The sequence below is a fragment of the Pieris brassicae genome, chromosome Z (assembly GCF_905147105.1).
Source record: "Pieris brassicae chromosome Z, ilPieBrab1.1, whole genome shotgun sequence".
Lineage (NCBI taxonomy): Eukaryota > Metazoa > Arthropoda > Insecta > Lepidoptera > Pieridae > Pieris > Pieris brassicae.
The window spans coordinates 7,072,490-7,098,446 of record NC_059680.1 but is presented as its reverse complement, the minus strand read 5'-3'; the positions used below and the strand labels follow the sequence as shown (position 1 = coordinate 7,098,446).

Below are 25,957 nucleotides of genomic sequence, written 5' to 3'. Positions count from 1 at the left end.
ATTCAATGAATATTTGAATTTTAAATGTGTATTATTATTTACTCAAGTTAGATGTTAAGAATTATGTAAGACCAAAACTATTATTGGCTTTTTGATGTTGTTATAACTAGGTATATATGGATACATAACGTAAGATTAATGGGGGCCTACTACGATGTTTTAATGATGGTAAACTTTTTCGGTGTTCGATATGGAATCGAACCAAGCCTACTTTCAGGCCAATGTCCCAATTAGCAAAGCCTCGTTCTGTGTGTTTTGAAAATTATTAAAAATGTTTATTTCAAAACGATAATATTTAATGACATGCGTACGCCAGATTGTGGTTAGCGAATAAAACATTAAAAAAATCCAATCACACAAATTTAATTATAGCACAACCGAAGGAACCTACACGATTCTTATTTAAGTTAAAACTTTCTTAAAGAATATAAATGTGAAAGTTCAGTTCACGCACGCAGAACTTGGCATTAAAAACGTTCCTGGTAGGTCATCATTGTTATTAACCCATGACTATGTCCTTATGCTATTTAAATTACTATTAAATGTTTACTATATATATTAAGTTCAATTCCAAACATATATAGAAGGTACTGTCGCGAATTCGTTCTCTTGTTACATTAATATTAATGGCATTCAAATATGTCTGAGGTCGTATCACTAACAATACGTAAATTCAAACAGCAGAAGAAGAGTACCCAAAGATCTTTGTAAGGAAAGTTTAAAGCTTATTTGGAACTAAACCGAAGCTCGAATATACATCATGAAAAGTTATGTTTAAGCTGTGAAAATCTATAATAGTCGTATACGATTACTAAGAATCTTAAGTTTGTGGTAAGGCCTCAAATTATGCTACTACTAATTTACTATCATATTATTAATTTATTTCAACATTTCGGAAGAGTTTTGTATGTAGCCCCGTAGCTCAAATGGGGCAAGAGTCGAGCATGATGATTAAGATGATTTTTTAAAAGCAAGGTGGATAGGTCTTGTTTGCTTAACAGATAAGTTTTACGAGTTTCACAATTAATTGCGCAAGAGTCCCGGATAGATGGGGAATCTCTCAATCGCATTTTTAACGACTTAACTCTCCGACTGTTGGATTGGTAATTTTGTGTGGGACCAGTTTGCTGAGTAAGAGTAGAAACATCATAGGTTTGTAAGCTCAATGCATAATTTTGAGCAGGTATTATTTATAATTTGTCTTTATAATCTTAGCTTACACTTTGTTCCAGATCAGTTGATCTGTGATGTTTTTAAAAGTAAGAGAGTTAATAATATTTATTACTCCATATCTCTACTTATTAAGATAATTTTTCAATGTCTATTAAGCTTAGGATAGTATATTTAAAATAGTAATCGTCTTTTCGTAGAGTTTCACAAAATATTAACATTGAGATTTATCTTCAACAGAAAATGTACTATGCGTATCTTGAATGTAAATTTTCTTTAAATACGTATAATAAATGAAATTGCGTAAATTTCATTAATTTCGTCGCTGCGATAAGAGTTTCAATACATCTGTAAGGGCGGAAACAGACTAGCGTTTTTTACGCCCGTCTTTGGGAGCGCATGTTGGCATGTAAAGGCGCGCCTTTTGACACCCGCTCAACTTCTCGCGCGCTTCTAAGCTAGTGTAAGCTTGGCAATGTTTCTTCGTCAGAAACCATGATGACACGACGCCACTACCGATTCGAGCGAACACGCCGAAATATGCCAGATAAAACACGTCCGGTTTTGTGAAGCGCGTATGCCGAAACGACCTTCTACGCGTAGAAAAATACGCTAGTCTGTAACCGCCCTAAAACCAATTCAAGGGCTATGTTTGACGTCAAACGATTTATGAAATAAAAATAACCCAGAATTTCTCAACTGTTTTAAGCATACATTTGTAATTTTTATGCCTAAACTTATTTTAATAAATTTAAGAGTCCTGAATAATAACTCACTTTCATTGTTAACGTCTTGAACACAAATTCATCTATGAATGTCTATAATGAAGTTTTTAAATGAAACCTATTTAATTTCTGGGTCAACCTGATACTGGAATTATTCTTCGGTCTTAAATGTCTTATATACGATTATAAATGTAATGGATGTCAAATATATAATATACTCGTAGTACTCATCTGTATCGCATGTTTTAATCATTATATAATATAATATAATAAAACCACACGATGTCTAGTTTCATTTTAGCTATATAGACCTGATTCCACGATATACATGCTCATGTCTTGTAACCCCCGGATTGGGCAAAGAAATAACACTTTGTTCCATTTGAGGCCAATAGGGTTTCAGCTTTCTGTATGAACTTATTTGAAACAAGCTCTCACGGAACCTTATTTTTTGCTGGAACTCAAGACTTAGACATTCATCAAGTCAGGGAAAGTCATTCTCTCTTACGTATAGGATTATGTTTAAAGAACTATCAATATAAATATATCAGAGTTTTGGTAACTATCTACGAAATTTACCTGTTTATCTTTTACAGAATTATATTCCAGGTTTTTCACTACTATACCACAGAATCGACGTAAGTAAAAAAAGATAGCGTTAATCGATAGTTAATGTTTTCGAAAAATAACATACCTGAAACAATGCAATGTAGAAAATAAAAATAACGTTAAGCAAATTATTTCACTTAATCTCGTAAAACACTTCGAAATTACAATAATACACATCACTAAGAATTTGTTATTTGCTCAATTCAAATACTGTAAGACTTCAGGAAGTCAGCAACGGCGGCGCCTTCGCCGACAACGGCTGCGGCGGCGGCGGCGGCAAGGGCGCGGACAACAACGGCGACGGCGGCGGGGACACCCACACTTACGTCTTCGTCGTCTTGGACAACAACGTGCGCCTCGGGCTAACCATGTAATAAAATGAGAACCTTTTCTTTCCAGAAAGCCCAATGTTGCCCCGTTATCGAGAACTGACTGAACTGATCTCTTCAGTTCTTCGGTAGGCTCTTCACCATGCTCGTCCTGGAGGTGTTGCACTACATCTGTTAATGTTACACCGTCCACATTCTCTTGCAGGTACTGTGTAATAAGCCTACCGAAGGGTTGGATTTTTTCATTTGTATTCATTTTGAAATTGTAACACGTTTATAAATAATTCCTCAGAACGGCATCAGAACAAATAATTACAAATTTCGGCTTAATACATTTTCAGCTATTGCTAAGATACAAAAAAATTTAACAAGATTAACTCCAGGAGAGATTTGATTAATGTTTTTTGTCATGTATCCTTCTGTTTTCGAATTGTTTCTATTAAATATGCTTTCCAAAAAGTCTAAATATTTTATTGATAGCTTACCATAAATTAAAAAAATAACCGAAAATTTAATTTAAATTGTCAGTGTCGACATTAAAAGTATTTGAATAATTTATTGAGATTTATAAATTACTATGACAAACTGTATTACATCCATGGCTACATAAATATCTTTTTACATTAAATATAATTAAGGTTCCAAAAGTATGTAAATTTTGTAAAACAACCAAATACCAAATTCACAATGAAGGAGACGGAAAGAGAGCAAGATGAGAACATGGCAAAAATGGTAATAACTGCATTTCGCCGTATGGACGACAAGACCGGCGTGTCTGCTATTGATATCACGAAGTATTTGCAGGACAAATTTGGCAATGTTTGGAGCACTTATAACTTAACAAGGAGAGCAGAGGAGACGTTAAAGTGGAGTGCGGCTTTAGGGTTTCTTAATAAACGCGGTAACCGGTACTTGGAAAACTTTGCCCTTGAAATGTGTGGCTGTCGAAAGCGTTGCCCACGGAGATGCAGCCGCCCTACGAAACGATGTTGTCGACGCAGACGCCGCCGATGTTGTTAGCAACTCTGTTGTTTTTTATAATAAAATTATTAATTTGGTCACGATTCATTCATTTGACATTAATCTATTGCTAGCCGTTTCAGCTAATTATTATGATCAATATCTCTTTTTTAATAGATTATATCAAACCACTAAAGTATAAAACGTTCTATTATCCGGCAGATTCGGAAAAGTCTAACTAGCCTAAAGGTCCCAGTATTAAGTCGAGAAGTTGTATATACACCTAAGCAGCCGAATGACTTTGTCAGCGTGGTTAGAGGCACAAAACATCGCAGTAATTGTAGATTGTAGGTTTCGCTACAGGGGTACTTTTACGAAATCTTCAATTTTTGTCACATCACATCACAAGTTACAATAAATATACCCAATATGAATATATTTGTTTATTAATATTTTATACAAAAAAAGGAGTTTATAGTATAACATAAAACATACAATTGTTTCCATCCACCATAGAATATTTATTTGCACGCAATGTGACGTACATGAAGTCATTAAAACAATAAATTAAGAAAAATATTTATTTTATTCTATTGAGAATTTAGCGAAATATTGAACAACATTGTCTATTCGTATAACTTTCACAAGATTACCTACTATGTTAACAGTAACAAATGATCTACAGAAGGAATAATATGTTACTGTATAATCAAGTTTTCTCTTTATCGGCTTTAGGCTTTTCGCCGGCAGCTGAAAATCGTACATACAAGTGATCAATTATTTTATTAGTATATTACAAAGCTCACTATCCATTTTGTTAATACATACGTAACATCGTGCCATTTGACCAAAAGAAGCACTTAATATAAGATGCGTCACGTTTGGATGCTTCATCTCGCAAATTTGATTTTAGCGATTTGCGCAGTGTTTTTGCAGCTATGTTAGAATAGTTTACGTAACTGAAACAACCAATTATGTTTTAGAAGTTAAGTTGGAAAAATATCGGATATTGAACTAGCATTAAAACAAAATTTTTCGGTCGGAAGACACAAAGTATAAGTGTAATCCAACCAGAAATGTGGGTGGTTGTGGGGTATCATCCCAATCGTATACTTATCTCCCTAACTTAGTCTTAGTTTTTAGAAACATTGGTTTGCCTTTATTTCTTTTTTGCGTCACCCAGAAACCCTACAATCATCGATCGAATTGAGCCCGATCAGATGAGGCAGTCAATTGTTACTTACTTTAATCCTGCCATACGCCACGTACTCATTGTTTATTGTTAAGTTAAATACTTATCCTTAGAATAGTTTTCTAATTTACCATCGCATGCTCTCGTCAAACTTTTAAAATCCAAATTATTGCATCCAAATATTCAAGTCAATTTTATCAAATTCAGATTGTCAATTTTGACTGATTATTATAATTTGAATGACAATAAATAATCTACAATAAGTATGTATTTGAGGTAGTTGAAGTGCCAGAGAAGTTATAGAGGTACAGTGAAGTGACTGTACGACTAAAACTTTACGAATTGATCTCCAAAATCTGGGAAGTGGAACGCTGACCGTGTGAGTGTTACATGGATGTTTATGTCCGATACACAAAAAGGCTGTGGTAAGAGAGATCTCTTACACATGTAAACTACAGAGGTATTACTTTATTGCTCCCTACGGTCTATATAATTATATCATATGTACTCTTACATGAAATCGCAATACTTTTGATCAGATTTTCCTATTGTGTCAGATCATGGAGAAAAAATGAAAAAACACCCAAAGCGGTCATTCGCTATTTGTTGACTTCTCCAATGCCAATGATAAGATTGACAGAAACACACATACAACATCCTGAGGCGATCCCGCATACCAATTAAGTAATAAAGATGATCATACCACATCAGAGCGTAAAATGAGTGTGGGTCAGTGGGGAGCTCACACCTGATAACTATGGACGAAAACAATAGGATGCGCCTGTGCTCTTGAACTTGGTTTTAGAACACGTCCTCTGTGACTGCTAGTGTTGAAAGTAGAAGCACGTAAAGTTGGATTCAGGATGATCTTCAACTCAAGAATACTACCTATAAAGGAACTGCTAAATTTAGTTAATTTTGATTGCACCATAAAAGATGAGACAGTAGAGAAAACTAACTTGACAGAGAAATCCAAAATAGCATTAGATGCCAAGCAACCCTGTAGAATGGTTTTAGTATGAAAGAGAAGCAGTAGCTACTTACGGTGGAATGGAAGATTTTGAGTAAAATCCTGGGGCCTACAAGGAGAGAAGAAAGGTCGCGAAGACACGAAATAGAAGAGTTGACAGGCCAACCCAACATTATAGGCGAATACAAGGCCCATCGACTATGTTGGCTGGGGGTTTCCTTCTTGAGCACATCTTCCATCACAGAAAAAATCTTCCTAACGACCTAATGGTCGGCCTAAGTGTAGTCTGAATCGACAGAGCGCGGCTACAGCTGAAAGCCAGCAATTGGCAGGTGGCACAGGAGTAAGCGCACACACACAAGCGGAGGACCAAGGCACTTTTAAGGTCGCAGAGTATATACTACTCAGACTAAGATTTGTCGTTAATAAAAAAAATTTTTTTTAAAGTGAGTTAACTATAATATACTCCAGTCAACTTCGAAAGAATAACATACCGACGGTAACAAAAAGACATCTGCAGTTTTACCAAAATCGTTTTTTAGCATAATTCAACACAGAATTCTGTTTTATCATGATATTTTTTTTCTCAAAAAATGTTTCTTACTCCAATTTTTCAACGTATAAAAATACATTTATACGGTTTTATTAAAACACGGGTAAGTACAAACGGACAGTTACAGTTGTCCTCAGTGCGTCACGGCCCAGTGTACGTCAGGCAATTCGGCGCGTCAGCTGTTAAACTAAGTTCAGTTACTTGACCGTTTCGTCATGGGCGCCCGGAGTTTTGAATATAATATTTACTTGCATTATTTCTTTTACAACAATAACGTTTAAATTTTATAATAATGAGCAAAAACTCGTTATAGAAGAAACAAATTATTGTTAAGTTTAGCCAAAAAATTAAAACAAAGTGATGTTTTAAAAGTGAATATTTCTTAACTGATAACACCAACATTATGGACTTCACTCGTGGTGAAGGTATGTTTTTTTTATTGAATTTTTACACAGTAGTACCTAGCTGTTAGCAATCCCTTCGTATTTTCTCTAATTTTATATAAATATATAATTTAGATCGCAATAGAAAGACATCTATCGTATTATATGTCGATATGTCCGCCGCTATTAAGTTACATTTTTAAATTTTAATGACGTGTATCTATCTTAATACTTACTACGTCAAAGGACAAAAAGGGCAGATAAAGGGTTGTCGTGAAACTCAGCAAATAAATATTTATATTATCTCTTTATTTTTATTATATTTACATTTAATATAGCAACAGAGAAGTTTAACATTCACAGAGTTAAAACTTGTTCAAATACACTTATTGCTTCGTTCCTTTACGAATCTGCAGGTGCCTAACACTCAATGCCAACCAGGGCATCTGCAATCAACTGATTAATTGCATTACTATAGGTTAAGCACCCTTAAATCGCCTATTAAACACTTATATAGGCGCATCACTCGCACAAAACGGTACTACGATGGCACTTTCATTACACTGTAATCAAGCCATAGTATTTTAGAAACAAATGCTCTCAGGATTGGATTATGTTATAGAAGAGGTTAGGTGAGGACCTTGCGCTTAAAATATTAATCCTATAGTAAACAAGTAAGCCTTACGTGCCGCCATTACAATAGTAAAAGTTAACAACGCGTAGAATAATTAACAAACAGTTGGAACGTGGTAAATGTATTACATTTATGATTTAAAACCATTGATTGAAATTATATTTTATGACGATATTAAAATCAATTGTAAAATTATACACCTCACTATAAACCTAAATTAGTTAAAGAATCTTTTAACATGTGTGTGAATCAAGTGACCCTAGCGATATAGAAAAACGTTCAATAGCTATTTCAGGTTCATAGTGTATTAATAAGGTATATTATTAATATCGAAGATATAAAAATGCCATCGTAGAGTAGCCTTACAATAAAGACAACTAGATTTCAAACAATATTTAGGCCACGCCTTTAAACAATAATTAGAACAAGTTCATATCCAAATATAATCAAATAAAAACATATTACATGCAGCAAACTTTACTATTTATAAGTTCCATACAATATATCAAAATTATAATCATTATCTATTAAGCAGATGCCCTAAAACAAAGTATATTTAAATAAGTATAACGATTTTAAAACAAATCATTTTATAAAATAAAAACACTTAAAATTATTTTATGACCATTAACAATACAATTTACAAAACTACAACTATGAGTCTTGCTATTAGGAGATAAACCACAAAATAACCCATATCAATGGATGAGGACATTATTTTTTATTACATTGAAATTGACTTTTGGAAATGGTGTAACATTAAATATTATTTATTTTTAGGAACGCATATAATTTCGCTACCAGGCAGATTAAACAAAATCTAATTTAAAATGGCCAATAAGGCACGTTTTTTAAGGCTTTGAGCCATGGGCTGATGTTTGGAATTTATTAGACATGCAATTAAAAAAAAAATGTCGAAACCGAGAGGCTCAAATAAAGCTTTATAAAATATGAAAAATATATTTACAGAATAATTTGTTTAATATAGTTTTACTAAAACTCATGAATAAATGAGAAACGTATAGAAATCAATTAATTTGCACGACGTCATGATAGAATATAGAAATGCAGTTTTAAAATTTTAAATAAGATAAAAGGACTTAAAAGAAGGACTAGAAAGGTGTATCACAATACGTTACTGTTTTGATTAAAACAGTATATACATTGCAATAGAATATTAGAAAACAGGTATTTCAAGTAACAATTATTTGGAATTATAAAAAACATCAGCTAAATAAAGACAGATTTGTTCTATTATATTATTTAAAATTGTTATAACTTCATTACATAGGGTAAAAATAGATGAAGCCATTCGGTTTGGACACAGAATGCAAGTGTGGCGGGCGATGGATACCATAGCCCGTTCACACATCTCATTCATAAGTTACTATCTAAAGTTCGCCTTGGGATTTATCACAGGGCGAATTACTTAAGGCTCATGCAGTATCAATATCGCCCACATTTATGCGGTCCTCGGATGCCGTAACTGAGAAACCCAGAATGCGAGCGTCCACTTTCATCATTTTGTTCTTCTTTGTTTTCTTACCCTTACCCTACAAATATTTAAAAGAGGATTAGTAACCAAAATCCAGTGTCGCCAAATCCGCTAGGTTTTGGCCTAAGATTTTTTTTTAATAAGCATATGTGATCATACTTCTGTGCCTGACACATATCGATTTCCTTTCGTAGGAAATAGTGTGAAATTGGCGCACGGTGATTCAAACGAACGACCTCAACTAAATCTGATTAAAATAATATACTTAATACTTTAAGTTTAAATTGTGTACGACAATTTGTTAAAGCCACATTTCAGCATCTATTATCATACTTTGTCTATCTAATCTATTTCGCAGTATAAAATTCAGAACTTCCAGATACGTACAGGGTTATATTACGTTAACTATTCTCAGTACTGTGTTCGTGTTTAATGTACGTCATGCTAGGGCACGTTCCGACTTACCAGAACCACTTACCAGACGTAAGATCAAGTACACATAACTTACTTTAACCTCTTGATAGTCGGAGATTGAATTATTGCGGGGATTGATGGCAAGCGCTGGCGAACAGAGATCGTCCGATGGCGTCACCATACCGACACGAAGCAATTTCGACCTGAAAATATATTTTATCAAATTTAGTTTAATAATACTGCTGAACTTCTTACGAACAGGAAAGCGGATTAATTCAGTGGGTAGCGGGTCCATATAGTGGTGGTATACGGGAAAAACTGGCCCACCCAGTATCAAGGTATTTTACGTTTTGAGATGTAAATAAAGTATTTATTATTATATAGCGCTTTTTTCAGCAATACTGGTCAGGCTGCCTCTTTGCCAATGCAAGGTGGCGTTAGTATGATGTATTAGAGATTACACATTTAGAGGAACTTTCACTATAATCAAAATTTTGCAATTTAATTATTCTAGTACTGGCGTAAACTAGAAATATTGTATTGTTTTCCGTGTATATCTTTGATATTTTACCTTCGTTCAAGGAATTGGCGAGAAAAGTCAATAGACTCTCTGGATTCGCCAAGGTAGTATTTGACGTAATCCTTAACTTCGTAAGGCGACTCTATGTCTTTGAGGAAAACCATGAAAGTTGGCACTGAAACCATAAAACAAATTAATAAAAATATGTTCAATATTTATACGTTTCAATTATTATTAATACTCCTTTATTTATTTGAAACCTTACAAATAAATTATTTAAAATAAAATTAAAAACAAATTAAAAATTTAATTTTCAATGTATTACATAAAATTAAGTTATTGGTTGGGTCTTTAGTGTAAAGTTTGTAATCCATCTTTTGTCTCCTCCAGTTTATGCCATTCATGTTTGTTTTTCGACAATTCCATATCCAGAATTTCAAATAAATACTCAAATATATTATTTTTAAATTTCTTCCTGATTAAAAAAACCCATGCCATGTCGGCCAGTTATCTCTCAGTTGTAGCAATATTTATTCTTCTTGTTCTTCTACGATACATCTAATTATTCATAATCTGCCTTGTCAACATGTGAAATACTATAAAGTAAGTAGTAAGTTCCATGAAAAAAATCTCATGTTGAGATTTTAATTATGTATTTTTTTCCTTGTGGGGAAAGCCCTACGAGGACCAGTCATCTTGGGGGAGATAAAATTATTGGTTCTCGGTAGTTATTAGTTGCTATGCGGTAATTGTTTAAAGCGGAAACCTCTCTGTTCCTTTTAGTGCGGTGAATCATGGCATCCTATATAATTAGCATGAAAGCTTTTAAGAACGCTATTTTACCCCTTTCGTCCATTAAATGTGACTGCAGGATGTTTTCTCTTTTTAAGCACTTCTTATGAGTAATCCAAAAATTCCATTATATATATTTTCTTCAAGCTCTTTTTAATTTTGACGATTTGGTTATTTTTACACCTGTTTGCAAAAGAACACAACACTGGATTCGGTTTATCCCATTGTTATTTCTTCCTATGTGATATATTTTGTTCACTTCAGTTACTTCTAATTGAATGCTTAGGTCATCTCTGATATTATTTTTAATCTAGTGAAAAAAATCCAACATTGATTTCTCGTGTTGTTCTAATCCGAAATTAATTATATTGTTGCATCTCTTTTTAAGTAATCAACCATTCTTCCTAAATTACCAATTAGTTTTCATACATTTTCTCCGTTACGCTTTTTGTTAGTGTTTTGGCCAAGCGATCTGTTTCTGCATATCTATCTTCATTTCATCAAACAGTAATTGCAATTGTTTCTCCATAATTCCGAATACAAACCAGCTTCAACTGGTTTCCGACAACTTCCCGAACCAAACTTTCCATTGCTTATGTATTTATTGGATGTAGATGTGACAAGGTTTACACTTTCTTTAAGTAAGTAATTTTTTCTCTTCATTGTTATACTCTTTAGTAGAGGTTTATAACAGCACCAGTCTTTACGTAAGAAAACTATACAAAAATTTAAGAGAAAAAGTGAACTAAATTTTATATATCCGGCTGTGACTCGCGAGCGGCTATCTTGACTAGTGCCGACTAGTTTCGTCTCCAAATTATTTAAGTTTTTCGCACTTTTAACCTCATTTCGATGCTTACATTAATTAACTTCTGGTATAGTAAAATGTTGAACAATTTGTTAGAGAAAATATTAGTTTCTGAACTTTGGATGTTCGTGTTTTCGCACATACACACTTAGTTTTCTGTGTTATAAAAAACTGTGATAGTTACGAGTAATATTTTGATAGTTCTTTAGATAATTTTTGCCGTTCTTAAAGGGTGCTTTTAATTGTAATCAATTTTTGTTGTGAGTTGAACCGTGATAGCAACTAACTACTCTCCTTGTATATGTTCCTATATGTTATGGTTAATAATTTGAGACATCAAGAAGATAGATAAAATAAAAATTCTTCACTAAAGGTCACTTATATAAATATTTGAACAATATATTAAATAATAATCCGACAAAACAGACATCCACATAAACCCGTCTAAAGCATATAAGCACTTGTTTAAGAACATTATGCAGGTGAACTGTAAAGTTTAAGATATGTTTTAATGAGTATTGGAGTAAATTATCAGTAATGTATAAAATGTATACCATCAATGTTGGAACTCCATAAGCCCAAGGCCTGGGTACACCAAGCATCAAACTCCATAGCGGGCGTTTTCTTCTTTAAAGGCTCTGCCCGTACTGGTGATTTGCATTTAATTTTCGTCTCAACTGGTTTAGTTTCACTTTTCTCTGGTTCTGATTTAATTCGTTGACTTGGGGAATCCCAGAAACCACCTGTGGAGAATTATTTCGTTTTTAACGGAAGAAAAAATAAATATCTCTCAAATAGCGTGTTTAAAGTTGGATATTTCTCAACATTACCATTCGAGCTATTTCCCCAAGGTACATGGTTCGCCGCAACAGGGGATGTTTGTGATTTCTCCTCTAAAACCTCCGATGTAACGGTCGCAGTTGCTGCCTGTCGCCTCGTTTTTGACTAGTAAAATTCCCATTAAATTCATAATTTATACATTAATATTAATGTAATGAACAACACGAACAAAAACAAAGGATTTATTTAAGATTGGTTACGAGTATATTATAAATTACCTGAATTTCAGCTAAGTTTGGTGAAGTAGCATTGGGATTTTTCTTTGTAGCCCAACCAAGACCGGCTTGCACTTCCTATGATAAAATTAATTAAATTTAAATTTAATTTAATCGTACAGCATACCATCGCGATGGGTTTAGCATTTTTCATAAATTTTTACTGGTCTAGAGCTAAATATTTAGGTAAAATTATTAGCTGTTCCTAAGATCGCATAACGCGTTTGGTGTATTTTCTTAGGAATTACTGGCATACCTGTTCTCTGGCCAATGTCGCTGCCTGCTGCTGAGCAATAATCTGCATCATCTGCTGTTGTTCCTTTATTTGTTCCAATTTCTTTTCCCGCTCGAGCCTTTGAATTACAGCTAACGTCAATCCACTTTTGCTTGTGGCAGCTGCTTGAGTGGCCACTGCTGACCAGGGAGCTTTCTTAGCGACAGAGTCTGCTACTTGCTTCTGCTGTTGCTGATCCTGTAATTTTATTAACAATCAATAATAACCCGACAAAACAGATATCCACATAAACCGGTCTATAATGCTATAGATATTATATGCATAACTATATTTTAAGAACATATACAGGTGAACTATGAAAAAATCTCTTCAAAGATTTGATTATTTCATAAATTGTTTTTTTTTTATTATAATCAAATAATAAATACTTATATAGCTTTAATTAACGACATTTACGTTTTAATTGCAATATTCAGTGATATAATAAAGATAAAAATTGTTTTGTTATAAACACAAAACATTCACTAGGTATTGAAGGCATATCAATAAATTGATAAGAAAGTGTTATTATAAATGTTAGACTTACTACTTGCTTCTTGATGACTGTCGCTAAAACAACCTTTCTGGCTTCGTCAGCTGCTACCACAGCCTCTTCTTCTTTTCTGTAAACAAACCGTATGTTAATAGTAGTGTAAGAGGTCCGTCGCAGTAAGAGATTTATGGAATAAAGTGCACCAGTGCAAACACTTGTGTCCTCAAGAGATGCCTCAAGGATATTATTATATCAGTAAGTGCCGATGGTCAAATTAAAGCCTCCACAAATTGGTGCATATGTCTGTACCCTGTCCCATTGGTCGGCACTTCAAACCGAATCTACTTGTAGGCATTACCCATAATATATTACATTGCATGGAATAGTTCGACACTACCTTTAAAACATTTTTTTCAGTCAGTCAATTATAGAAGACTACCGTTATTAATAAACAACTAGAGGAGTTAAACTGCTCTATTATTAAATAAAGTAGTAGTCGCGCGGTGCACTATGTACGCGTCCTGCGAGATGGTGGTGTAGGAGGTTAAGGGGCCTAGAATTTCGTAATTGCAATACCTGTGAAAGGTGCTTTCAATTCTTAGTAGAACGCTTTTCACTCTCAGAAATTATTTTATCGTGAGGTAAATCCTACGAAAGGCCGAATTCCGTAATGGCAATACCTGTGAAAGGTTAAAATCCTTTCAAATACGAAATCGAACGCGTAGTATGGAGACTATAGTTTGGCAGCACGCAACCCGCGAGATGAAAGGGGACACAGTATACGACAATAATAGATTTAACTTGAAATACAAAATTTTCTTAAACCCACCCTCTCTTGATCTTACAAGGACAAGCACCCTGGACAAATTAAAAAAAAACTAACTCGTTTCACATATCTTTCTGTCAAATATGCACGATTTTTACCACTCCGATCTACCTAGTGGGGATCGCTATAGTGGTATAATTTTCTTTGAATATGAGGATAAAAAAAATGTATAGAAAAATAAAATTAATAAAAAGCGTACTTTTTACGAGCAGCTTCTTCGACGGCTTTGGCCTCTTCCACCTTCTTTTTTATCTCCTTGTTATTATTCTTTTCAGCCCCTTTCACAATTGTAAAACCATCCTTCAATAATTCCTGTAAGAAGCATTAATTTATTATCTCTATCTATAAAAAAATCTCGTGTCACAATGTCCGTTCCCAGACTCCTCCGAAACCGCTCGACCGATTCTGATGAAGTTTTTCATGCATATTTCATGTTTATATTTTTTGTATAAAGTTTTTTTATGTTTAAAAAGTTTTCACTGTGGAAAACCGAACAGTCTCTGGGGTAGCATAGCAAAATGTTCCATGTTGTTATGTACTAAAAAGGTAGGCTACGTAAAATCACATTAAGGAGAAACTAAGTTCGCGGGGGCAGCTAGTCACTTATAAACTTACATATACTGTGTAATGTAATCAAAATTTATTACGTTTAAAGACGTGATAAAAAAATAGCCGCATTCCTCCGCGTATACGACCTTACAAACGAAGCTGTTTTCTCGCTGGCTATGTAAATTTAAGTTATTAACGTACAATAAAACATAAGAACTTTTACCTTTTTTTCTTTTTCCAGCTCTTTCTTGTTAAGAACTTTGACATCCTTACTTGCCTTCGAAGGTGATGACTCAACAGATCTTTTCTATAAAGTTAATGTTATATTAATAACAAAAATTGATTTATGTTAGTAGAATTTCGTTTGTGAACCGCACAAGAGATTAATATGGATAAAGTAATTTCAAGCTTAAAACATATATATATAAAAGTAAAAGCATTGTAACTGCAAGGCTTGCGAATTTTTATATAATTATTAATAATCGTTACAGTCCTGTAGTTTTACGCTGAAGAAAGACATTGTAAAAAAAACCAGTGGGTCTTTGAAGTAGAAGTAATAGCCAACATTTATAAAAATAAATAATTATATTGTGCGACTCCAAATATACATAAATTACAACTTTAAGATAACAATTAAGAGTGATCAATAGGAGCATTTGTCAGAGTACACTGCCGCACGCACTACTTCTAGGATATCTACGCGCACGCACTCATACTCAAAATTGAACGAAACCAGTCTTTGTAAATGGCGTGCGAATATCGATAGCTAGATCTAGATGAACGTGACGGTAGATTCGATAAAATTTGTAATGTATAAATTATTTTATTTGTTAAAAATATTTTAAATAAATACATACTACACATATACATACTAGCGGACCCTACAGACAAATATTTTTATTGGATATTAATCTAAGTATGAAAGTACCGCAGAGCTCTCTACCGGGCTGATTTGTTAATCTAAACCATCCAGGGCGCCACCCAAACGTATACAAAAAAATTCATTCAAATCGGTTCAGCCGTTTAAGAGTTCAATGAAATGCACACGTACAATAAAATTATATTTATAAAGTTTTGCTACGGGTGTACCAAGACGTGTGACGCGTGATTGCGTGTCATCGGCTAATGGGAAAATAAAGAAAGAGACATAGAGAAAAAATGAGGCTTAAACCAAAAGCAGTGCTACTATTTATTTTATTTAAGTAATTATCGCATAGCTTTGAATAATGAACTTACTCCCAGTGACTTCGATGCCACTTCATCAGTAGTAACTGTAGCATTAATCTCCTTGATTTCCTCTTTTGGTTTTTTAGCTTTCGTTTTTGTACTATAAGCATCTTTGTTCTTACTCTTATCCGTTTCGTTTTTATTAGGCTTCAAAATCTTAACTTCTCCTTTAGTGGGAGGGACTTTAGCACTCTCGGCATCGGGTTCTACTGGTACTGGATTCATAGTAGGCTGCAAAAACTTAAATTTTAAAAGAATTCAAATCCGTATACCAATAATTAAATAATAATTCAAGAGCGCTTGAGTTCTTAAATAAGAAATGGTTGCTTCCTGTAGATTTAATTACAATAAATTGTAGATTATAATTTACGATGATAAAATAAATGCGGCATTATTTGGTTTTAGATGCTCATACCCCTGGGTCTTTAAGTAATCTCTGTATGTTTGACTAAGAATATAAAATAATATAATTAGTAAACATATGTATAAAACAATAAAAAATATAGACAACGTCACCATCTTTTTCTTAACGTTATTTGTTGTCTTTTGTTTAAAGGAACATTCAACGTAATTTAAAAATTCGAACATTGTGTACATACAACCAGAAATCTCAAGGCGTTTAAATAAATGGCAATTGAAATATTTTCCTATTTACCTCTGGTTCTTTTCTTTCTGGTTTTGCCTCAACGGTTGTCGGCGAATATCGTGGAATCATTTCTGGTTGAATAGCTGGTAACTGTGAGAGATCAGGAACAACGGGTGGTTTCGGAAAACCGCCGTTGACACTCATTGTATGTACATTGTTTAGAGGTGTCATATTTTCGGAAGAAGGTACCCCAGGTAATGGTATATTTTGAGAACTTAAAATTTGTGCTAAAATCTCATCCTCCGTTTTCATGTCCTTAGGCAGTATAATACTTTTAGAAGGCATTGCAGGCGGCTAGAAGATAAATGTTTTTAAATAAATATTCTATAGTCTCTACTTTTGCTTCCTTTCCTAACTAGCTATTATTAAAACTAATACTGTTTTTGTTTTAACAGTTCCGAGGATTTAATACTAGAACCAATTTGAATAAGTGCGTATAAGACGGCGAGACTTAGACGGACAAATTCTGTAAAGTAAAAAAAATAAACAATGAAACAGATGTAAATTTCCGAGGCCAAAACCAAGTGTTGTAGCGGCATATATCGTTATTAACTTTTCACAAAAAAAAACTTAACAAGATAGGTAATATTCTAAATTACCATAGTTTATAAGCATTTATAAATGTATTGTGAATATTAGTCTTTTAATTATGTTAATCAAGAAACTTCGGCAATGCCACTGTGATATATTGCGAAACAGCGGTGAGATGATATATGAGAAATTTCTCAGAAGGATCTGAGGGTAAATGAAAAATGGAAACATTAATAAACTTGTTTAATAAAAGCAAAATAAGGTAAAAAGGTGCTATACGCTTAAGCAGACCGACATTAGCCGGAGAATCAAGAAAGTGCAAGTGTAAGTAAGTTGGTAATAATTCCCAAGTTAATATCTTCTTGTCGTCTCAATTTTTTTACCTGGATCTGTCGACCGTGCTTGCATGTATAGCATCTTTACCACAACAAGGCACAAAATTAATCCTAAATAGTACAGATCTTAAGCATATTTATCAAAATTTTAACATTTTTATGTCATGCTTGAACCTATTATGGTAATTAGTAGTGTGTGAGTACTATTTAGTGGGTTTAAACATAACAGGATCATAACAGTGTATAAATATAATTAGATACAATAGTATCTTTTTCAAAGAAAAACAAAATTTACCCCTTAAAAGCGAAGCATTATAAGCAAATTTAGCCTAGGTAAAAACGCTGCCCAAATGTAGACAACAGCAAGCCACCAGTTCCCATTTCATTAATAAACAACGTATCTCAGATTAAAAAGAATTTATTTCAACTTTGTTCTTCGTGTGTACGAATGCGCAGCGCTTACTTATATTTTAGCAGAGGCCTACTAACGTTTGAACACGAGTGTTATTTAAACGAGCCAACAGGCGAGGTGGCCTTATAGACACAAAAATAATATATACAAAAGTATTTTACACCCTAGTTGTTTATATATCTAATCATAATATCAGATGTATCCTAATAAATAACCTATCGCAGAGTCTTAGTAGAACCTAAGACTTCTAGAGGATTTCCACGCCTCTTAGGATTAAACAACAAAGTGCACTTCTTGGTTGTACAAACTGGGAATGATCTGTAATCGTTAATAAATATCTTGTTTAAATATGTTTTTTATTTATGTCGATATTCTGTGCTGTTACTTTTAAATACGTCAGAATCGTTTTGACATTCAAATTAGCGATGCGAGACAAAAGGCTAAACATTTTTGTGTAATATGCTAGTGTACCACAGTAGAGTTACACACGTAACAAATGTTTGTTTCTGAATAATCAATGACAATTCAAACACCTAATTTATAGTAAATAAATTATTTAACTAACGTAGCCACAAAAGCGCCAACTAATTACAAACCGTAAACACATTTGCCTGTAGATCTACATACTTATTTTATAAAGACTTACTACTTTATAAACATACCTCGACGTCCCAGAAGTGCCTCGGAAGGTTATTGACATTTGATTCAGGATACATCATTGGTTCCGTCCAAATTGCATTTTGATTATGTGGAGCCGGGCTCCATACACGTGATGTCTCCTGAAATAGATTGAAATATATACAAATGTTATCCATCATTAAAAACTGATATGACTCCTCCAATGGCAAAAAAAAACTAGCACTGAAACCTACGCCTAATCCAAAACCGGCTTGTGGATTAATTCCGTCGGGCGCGCGTGGGCAATTTACATGTGAGTTCATTCCCTAAAACATAAATTATTTCATTGTGTAATGTAAATTTTATGAATGAATGATTGATGATCCATAAATATCTGAAAGTAGAATTACCCCTTTGAAGAATGGCATCGGTCCATAATCAGCTAGAGGGCGCATCGTATTCTCAAAAGCTCTGCGTACAATCAGCGAAGGCTGGAAATATCCAGCTACGTACCAGTTCCACATTTCTTGGGATGTAAATGGTCCTTGTATTTTTTTCTGTAAGAGAAAAATGCAGTATTAATGAAACATCTGTTTGTAACATTTTAGGGTAAAGGAACCTAAAGCGATATTCTCCCGCTCTCTTTCTCTCTCTCACTGAATAGTTTTCGTGTATTATGAAATAGGCCATTTAATTCTTTTAATTTTATTTTTGCATTGGCATCCTGCTGACAGCATATGGTAAAACAATAAAATTGTATTTATATTATTAATTAACGCAAGCAAATAAAATAAGCCTTTGCAAAAACGCTTAGCCGCAAGAGCCCTTCTAATAAACATAGTGGATTGTTATATGTTCTCAATATATGCCAATGTTGGTTTACATTTACTTAACTCATTCTGACTTAATTTTGTATTCAAAAAGCACAACTCCAATATTATAGCTTCTTTAGTTAATAAATTGGTAATTTTATATTTTCAACACACTCTAAACTAAAACACGCTTAAAGCCAGGGAAGGTCATTAGAAGTATTGAAAAATAGGAGTGTTTTATAGAATATTGTACATAGGCAATTAATTGCTATTATAAATTTGCATCACTTATAGCATAACATAGCTTATTTACTTATAGTAAATGTCTCTATCTTAGAAAATAAACGCGTAGCTTTGATAATATTATGAATATTCACCTCTGGGTCCTCGTAATACCACAAATCGGCCAAAAAGTTTTGAGCATTACTTATAACAGACGGTCCACTGTAAACTGAATTTATTGGAGGTGGTTGGGCAGCATGCCTTGGAATTCCTTGAGGTGGGAACATGCAGACTCCCATTGCAGGATTTGGTGGAAGATTGTTACCCATTGGCTGAAAATATGTAACATAAAATTAGCACTCATGTTGGCTTCAACAATCATTTTGATAGGCAAAACACATAGCTATTGATCGAGATTTCCTTAATTAACAAATATTTCTACAATAAGTCAGATTTAATTCTATTATGTTGTTAAAGATTGATAAACGGAAAATTTAAAGTATATTTTTCTCTAGTACTATGCATAGCTTATCACCCAAAGAGATACATTACCACATTATTATTCTGCCCTAAATACGGCACAGAAGCATTGGATTGTGTCATATCATGTGGACGAACATTTTGTTGAAATGCATCCATCATATTTGAATGGTGTTGCATAGTAGGCATAGGCATAGGCATAGCCATATTCATTCCTGGGTTAAATGCAGTGTTTGACATCATTTGTGGTAATCCATGGAGGGGCGGCATCATCATTTCATTTTTCTGTATATGTAAAGTAGTTCCTGATGCTGAATTTTGTAATCCTAGTGATGCAATACTGTTTTGCCCTGGGCTTGGTATATTTGTAGTGCTTGGCACAATGTGGACTTCTAGACCAGTTGTGGAAGGTCCTATTTGCATTTGTGTATTCACTAGGCCTCCCTGCTGTCCTGGTTGCCCCGGTGGTAATACAGACATGTCAACGGTAGACCCATGAGGCTTGATTGGTGTTGCATTATTTCTAACAGGCATATTGTTATCAGCTGAGGGCCCCTCAAATAATTTTTCTTGTTGCACATTATTTGGCTGCCTGAAACAAAATATTACCTATTAAAACCTTTGATTTAAATTATATATAGTATATAAATATAGTAACTATAAACGAAAACTTACTCAGCTTCTCGATTGCTATTTTCTGTGAAAATAGCATATGAGCTGCGCATTTGAGTTGTGGAAGAAGTTGAGGTCACAATATTCTGGTGTTTTTGACGCAGGGTGTTGTTTTGGGAAATCATGACGGATTGGAAATTACTAAGATTGTTACTTTCGTTGCCGACATCGATATCTGGCCGCATTATAGCATCATAATTTTTAGTTTTGCCATCATTGTCAGGCATACCCTCAGTCATTGTTACTTCGGACTCATTTACATTGGTTGGAGCAGTTTCAGTGCTTGCGTCGTCAGATGTAGAGGCTTGTCCCTGTAGTAGTAATGTTTAATTTATTTACCCATTCAAATACAAAAAATAAAAGAGTATAAAAAAAAATACCTGTGTCCTGTCTGAGGTTAATCGTTTAGGAGAGAGCTTTTTAGCTTTTTCTGATGACCACCACTGTTCAGCCCCCTCTTCTTGGTGTCGCGTTACAGCTGAAAAGAAAATTTTATGAATTATAATTTATTGATATGAGTTAGAAATATAGGAGAATTCAGAAAACAGATTTTTTTTATTATTATATATAGTATTAGTTTTATTATAAGCATCACAGAACTTGTCACATTTACTATCAAAACAATACAACATAGTATGTACATGACATTGAATGGCTACAATAAATATGTACTTGTAGACATATGGCACTATTTAAATATATATTAAAAAATGACATTGCAATATACAGATGAGTTTTTAAATTGCTTACACGTGTGGAATACATGGAATTTACATTTTAATATAAAATTATAAAATATGTTAAATTTACAGAAAGTCTGTTCAGGTGGCCGAGGTTCATCACTGCATCCATGAAATGCTCCAGACGAATCGAAAGTGCCAGCACCCGCGTCTGCATTATCATTGGCCCTAATATGAACACAAAAATTTTAATGACTATAATAATAATCAATATTACAGGGTTAGTGTTTTGTAAATTGTAGATTAGTGAATAGATATGACCCAGCTAAAATAATTGGAACCAATATATGAAAAATTCAAGTAAGTTATTGAATTTCTACATACAAATAGTAAATGGGAGAATATATTATTTTATTTATATTATGTATGGTGTATAGTATATGCAGTTTCATATATTGAAACTTACTCTATTACAAAAAAGGAATTATAAATACCTAATGTTCCTTGCAATTGTATTTAAACACAATTTCACAGATTTAACTTTGCGATTATTGCTTAACATTTTTAATGGATTTAGATATTTTTATAGTAGTCACTAAACTTCTAGACTGTTTACAAACTTATGGTATGATTTATATTGATTTTCTAATATTAAAATATAAAATATGAAAATAACAGTACAATAAAATCCATATGTAGATTTATTTACCTAATGAAAAATGTATTTGTATTGCAGAAACAATATAATTTTGAAAATCAATAGAAAATCTGCAGGTGTGATCACAAAGCAATGAGGGGTCCTTTTGTTTACCTCCTGTTTTGGAATATACAATAGTTACCAACTAGATTTTATAATTGCTGTCATATATATGTTATACATCACATAAAGCATAGCAGATGTATTTACTAACAGTATACACATAAATAGACTAAGCGGCGACAAAGGCAGGATTTGTTGAAATTAGAGTGAGCTTAATTTGAAAGATGAAATCGGAGCTGGTCAAATAGTTATCATATAGATAGATATACAAAATTCTACTTACCACTCTGGTATTTCATCATTTTGAGCTTCGTTCCAGGGTCGACGATTAGCATTCCAAGACTGTCGTGTTTCCTGTGACGGCCTTTCCGGCCATTCACGCTCTATAAAAACATAATAATCCTACTATAAACTGTTCTTCTTTGGCAAGTACCAAACAATAGAGAACTTCAAAATATAAATTTCTGGTGATATAAAAGTGTGTAAAATGGTATTTAAAAAAAATACTTTAAACTGTACTATATATCTTATATTAAACTAATATATTGAATTGTTACTTTTGCCAAGTTGAATTCAGTTATATTTGGCTAAATAATGAAATGTCAAAAATAATTTTCATTAACTAGTCTCCTAAGTTATATTCAGTCAGCATTGTCTATCTTTAATACTTTGTCTATTAATTAACTGATATTTTTTTCTTATTTACCGGGATTGGGAAATCTAGAGTTATGCTCTTGGGACCGCCATTCATCCCCTTCCTCCCTGCCTGATTGTCTCCAATTAGTACTTCGTATTGGCCGCCTTAAACAAAAATAAATCAGTAAATGTCATAAAAATTGTTTATAAACAATAGATAAAAATTTCTTTGTCTGTGCTATAAAATAATTTTTATTTAAGTCAAAGTGGTACATACCTGTTTCTGAATAATTTGGTTGATGCCCAACCAGATTGTTCTGTAGTTGCTTGTCTAGTTGCTCTAGGCGCACTACTTGTATTCCAAGACCTCCTGACCTCTTCAGTTGGAGGCACAGAGCCTCCCTGTGCCGGATCTGCTCTTACCTTATTCCAATCCCTAAGTAACATACATTTTTACAATATTTCTACTAAATCTAAATACTTATTTATTGAATTAGCAAAAAGGGTTGTATGACCTAAATATCTTGCAGGCAAAATAGATATTTCTAAACGGCAAGTCAGCTTTTATGAGATCAGCAAGAATGTTTGGAAAAAATTTCAAGTTTCAATCAATCCAAATACTTTAGTAATTAATTAAAAAAAGAGTCACTGGTTTAGTAATTTATCATGTATTTATTGGTTGACTAAAAACTGCCTTTCAATGTCGATAATATTATAGAACAACTTACCTTCCTATATTAGTGGCGTTTGGTCTCACTGTTGTTGGTTTCTTAGAATAAACCGTCCCTACCCCATTCCCACGACCACGTCCAGTGTAACTTGTTGGCCCAGTCCCACCAATTTGACCACCAGTAGTGGCTTCAACAGGCTAAAGGGTAAAAAAAGGGTTTAAATGTATATTTGAAATTATTGTAACTTATATGGATAAGTAACTTACAACAGTTTGACCATCTTTAAAAATGTTTAAAGCGCATGGTGCTTTGCCCCTTGATTGGTACAATAATTCAAACTGCCTTAATTGTTCTGGCGCCGCAACCATCCTATCGTAAAGTGCTAACATTTCCTCTCTTCCATATCTGTAAGAAAACATTTAAATAATTACAAATTGATAGTATCAATAAACCTTTTGTGTGTAGGATATTAAATCTGACTACTTTTAAGAAGTTGTACAAGGTTCCACAAAACTACAGAGATCAATGAAATCACTTCATAATAAGAAATAAGACAGTTTCAAACACAACAAATAATATATGTTAAGAAAGTTTAATTTATAACAGATATAATTAAATACACTTACCTGAGATTAGCTAGGTGAATTCTAGAAATATTATTCTGCCGAAAATTTTGTGAGCCTGCTGACAATTGTGTTGTGGAACCTGATGATGTACCAACAATAGTATCTCGGCTAGATGTTCGAGTTGATTGTAGATTATTTAGTCCTCTGCTAGAAGTCCCCTGAGCTGATTCAGATACACCAGGATTATTTTGATTGTTTTGTCTGGGAGATGTACCCTGGTTTGTTCCTTCACCCAAGTTTCTAAGCCACTCTGGACCAAATTTAATAGGAGTACCTCCACTCCCCATTGTGGCAATAATTTTTCCTGAGTAAACCTGCGTAAAACTAAAACAAATCAAACATTTAAAATGTAATTTTGTTTAAATATTGTTCAAAATTCCTTTTTTTTTATTGTATAATATGAAAAAAAAATTAAATAAAGAAATAGAAAATTCAAGTAATTCTTAGTAGACTTTTTGAGAATGTCAATAAGAATGGTGGGTGTTTAAAGGGAATCTTACATTTAGAAGTTTAGAACCTCTAACCATGCCAATATGACCCCAAAATAATCAGGTTTAAGTAGATGAGAGTCTCATCAAATCACAAAAAAACAACAATCTAAAATCCCAGTCTGGTGCCAAAAGGAAACATAGGACCAATAATGCCTATTCCCAAACACACTCGGAATAAAGTTCCTTAATTCAGTATATTAGATTCTCAGGTGTTTAAAACTGAAAATAATATATCAGCAGCAAATGCTGAATACTCAGGAAATGTAAAAACCACGTGGCAAATATTCGTACCTATAGGTAAGAATATAAAACGCATAATATACCAACAAGAGTGCTTAATGAGCCATGAGAACCTTATAAATGCTAACTGCATCCTAACAACATAAGGTTTACGCTGATCCAACACGTACAGGTCAAGATGGCATACTACATGTACGATATTAGACTTCTAGCGCTATAACACAATTAAGTAGCTACTACAAAATGCGTGTATATAGTATAAATATTTAAAGATAATTAATTGAATATATGATTACCTGAATGGATCCTTAATATCACAAGCACGCCAGTCAAGGACAGACAAATATGGCGGATAGCTCAGGAACAATAAAATAAGATCTTACAAGTGCAGGCAACACGCGTATTCTAGAGAGTAAAGAGTGAAGTTGTAAGTTTGTTGTAGGAACTAGGAAGCAGTATTACCAACCTTCACAAGCGAAAAAGCAGTCTATAAGGAGTGGCGACTCGCGTCTATCATTATTATACCATCCAAAATGATATATAAAATCAAATATCAACTATGATAGAATTATTAAACAAGACATATAAAAAAATATATACATATAATTTTTATCATTTTGAAAGAAAACAATTTTTTAACTGGATTAAAGCTATTTGTATATAAACTTATAATTATTTACATAAATTTAAATTATAAATGTTTTCAGTCTCCATGCATGTAGTAAAGCACGCGAAACGTCGGAAAAAATAGCAAATACAAATAGCTTTAATCCGGTTAAAAAATTGTTTTTTTTTTCAATGTTTAAAAGCTATGTTAACCAAAGACAATACTATTTTATCATTTTGACATTCTTGGTATAAGAATTCAAGTTGAAACGTGATTATATACCTGCATCTGTAAGGCTATGTGACTTGACCGTTACTCGAAACCTATTAGACGACTAAAATAGTCATGAGACAGACGACGTTGTTCCCCGCTTATATTTCCGTTTCATTCCTTCCTTTACGTCATTTCCAGTGCGTCCGTCTCTTTCTAACATTTCTTCACGGCACCACCAGGGTAGGAAGCGGGGCCTCACTTCAGTAGGCCTCGCTATTCCTTGTTCACTGGCGTCTTGTTTCCTTCTGTGAATACATTCGATACTCC

General features: G+C 33.4%; 1 protein-coding gene and 1 long non-coding RNA gene across 4 annotated transcripts; one reads left to right on the top strand and one right to left on the bottom strand.

The window, feature by feature from the left end:
- Positions 1-3,343: 3,343 nt before the first annotated feature.
- Positions 3,344-3,892, top strand: LOC123718950. The gene is made up of 2 exons (XR_006755077.1): positions 3,344-3,565; positions 3,638-3,892. It is a non-coding gene; the product is annotated as an uncharacterized LOC123718950 (long non-coding RNA).
- Positions 3,893-7,179: 3,287 nt separating this feature from the next.
- On the bottom strand, positions 7,180-25,260 carry LOC123718409 (GRB10-interacting GYF protein 2). Of its 3 annotated transcripts, none has more exons than XM_045674848.1 (27): positions 25,107-25,260; positions 24,080-24,403; positions 23,720-23,858; positions 23,511-23,650; positions 23,060-23,218; positions 22,853-22,947; positions 22,430-22,529; positions 21,517-21,614; positions 21,087-21,184; positions 20,710-21,017; positions 20,107-20,626; positions 19,710-19,886; positions 18,931-19,077; positions 18,775-18,846; positions 18,565-18,681; positions 16,634-16,918; positions 15,988-16,209; positions 14,975-15,058; positions 14,402-14,514; positions 13,431-13,506; positions 12,866-13,081; positions 12,613-12,687; positions 12,385-12,499; positions 12,109-12,297; positions 10,006-10,129; positions 9,529-9,637; positions 7,180-9,078 (listed from the first exon to the last, which is right to left on the bottom strand). In XM_045674848.1, exons 2-27 carry the CDS (start codon positions 24,364-24,366, stop codon positions 8,962-8,964), a joined length of 4,182 nt encoding a protein of 1,393 aa, XP_045530804.1. In that variant the 5' UTR covers positions 24,367-24,403; positions 25,107-25,260; the 3' UTR covers positions 7,180-8,961. The 3 variants fall into 3 exon arrangements, with proteins under 3 accessions (XP_045530804.1, XP_045530805.1, XP_045530806.1); XM_045674849.1 differs by having other exon boundaries at positions 24,080-24,393; positions 25,107-25,247; XM_045674850.1 differs by lacking the exon at positions 18,775-18,846.
- Between the last annotated feature and the right edge of the window lie 697 nt (positions 25,261-25,957).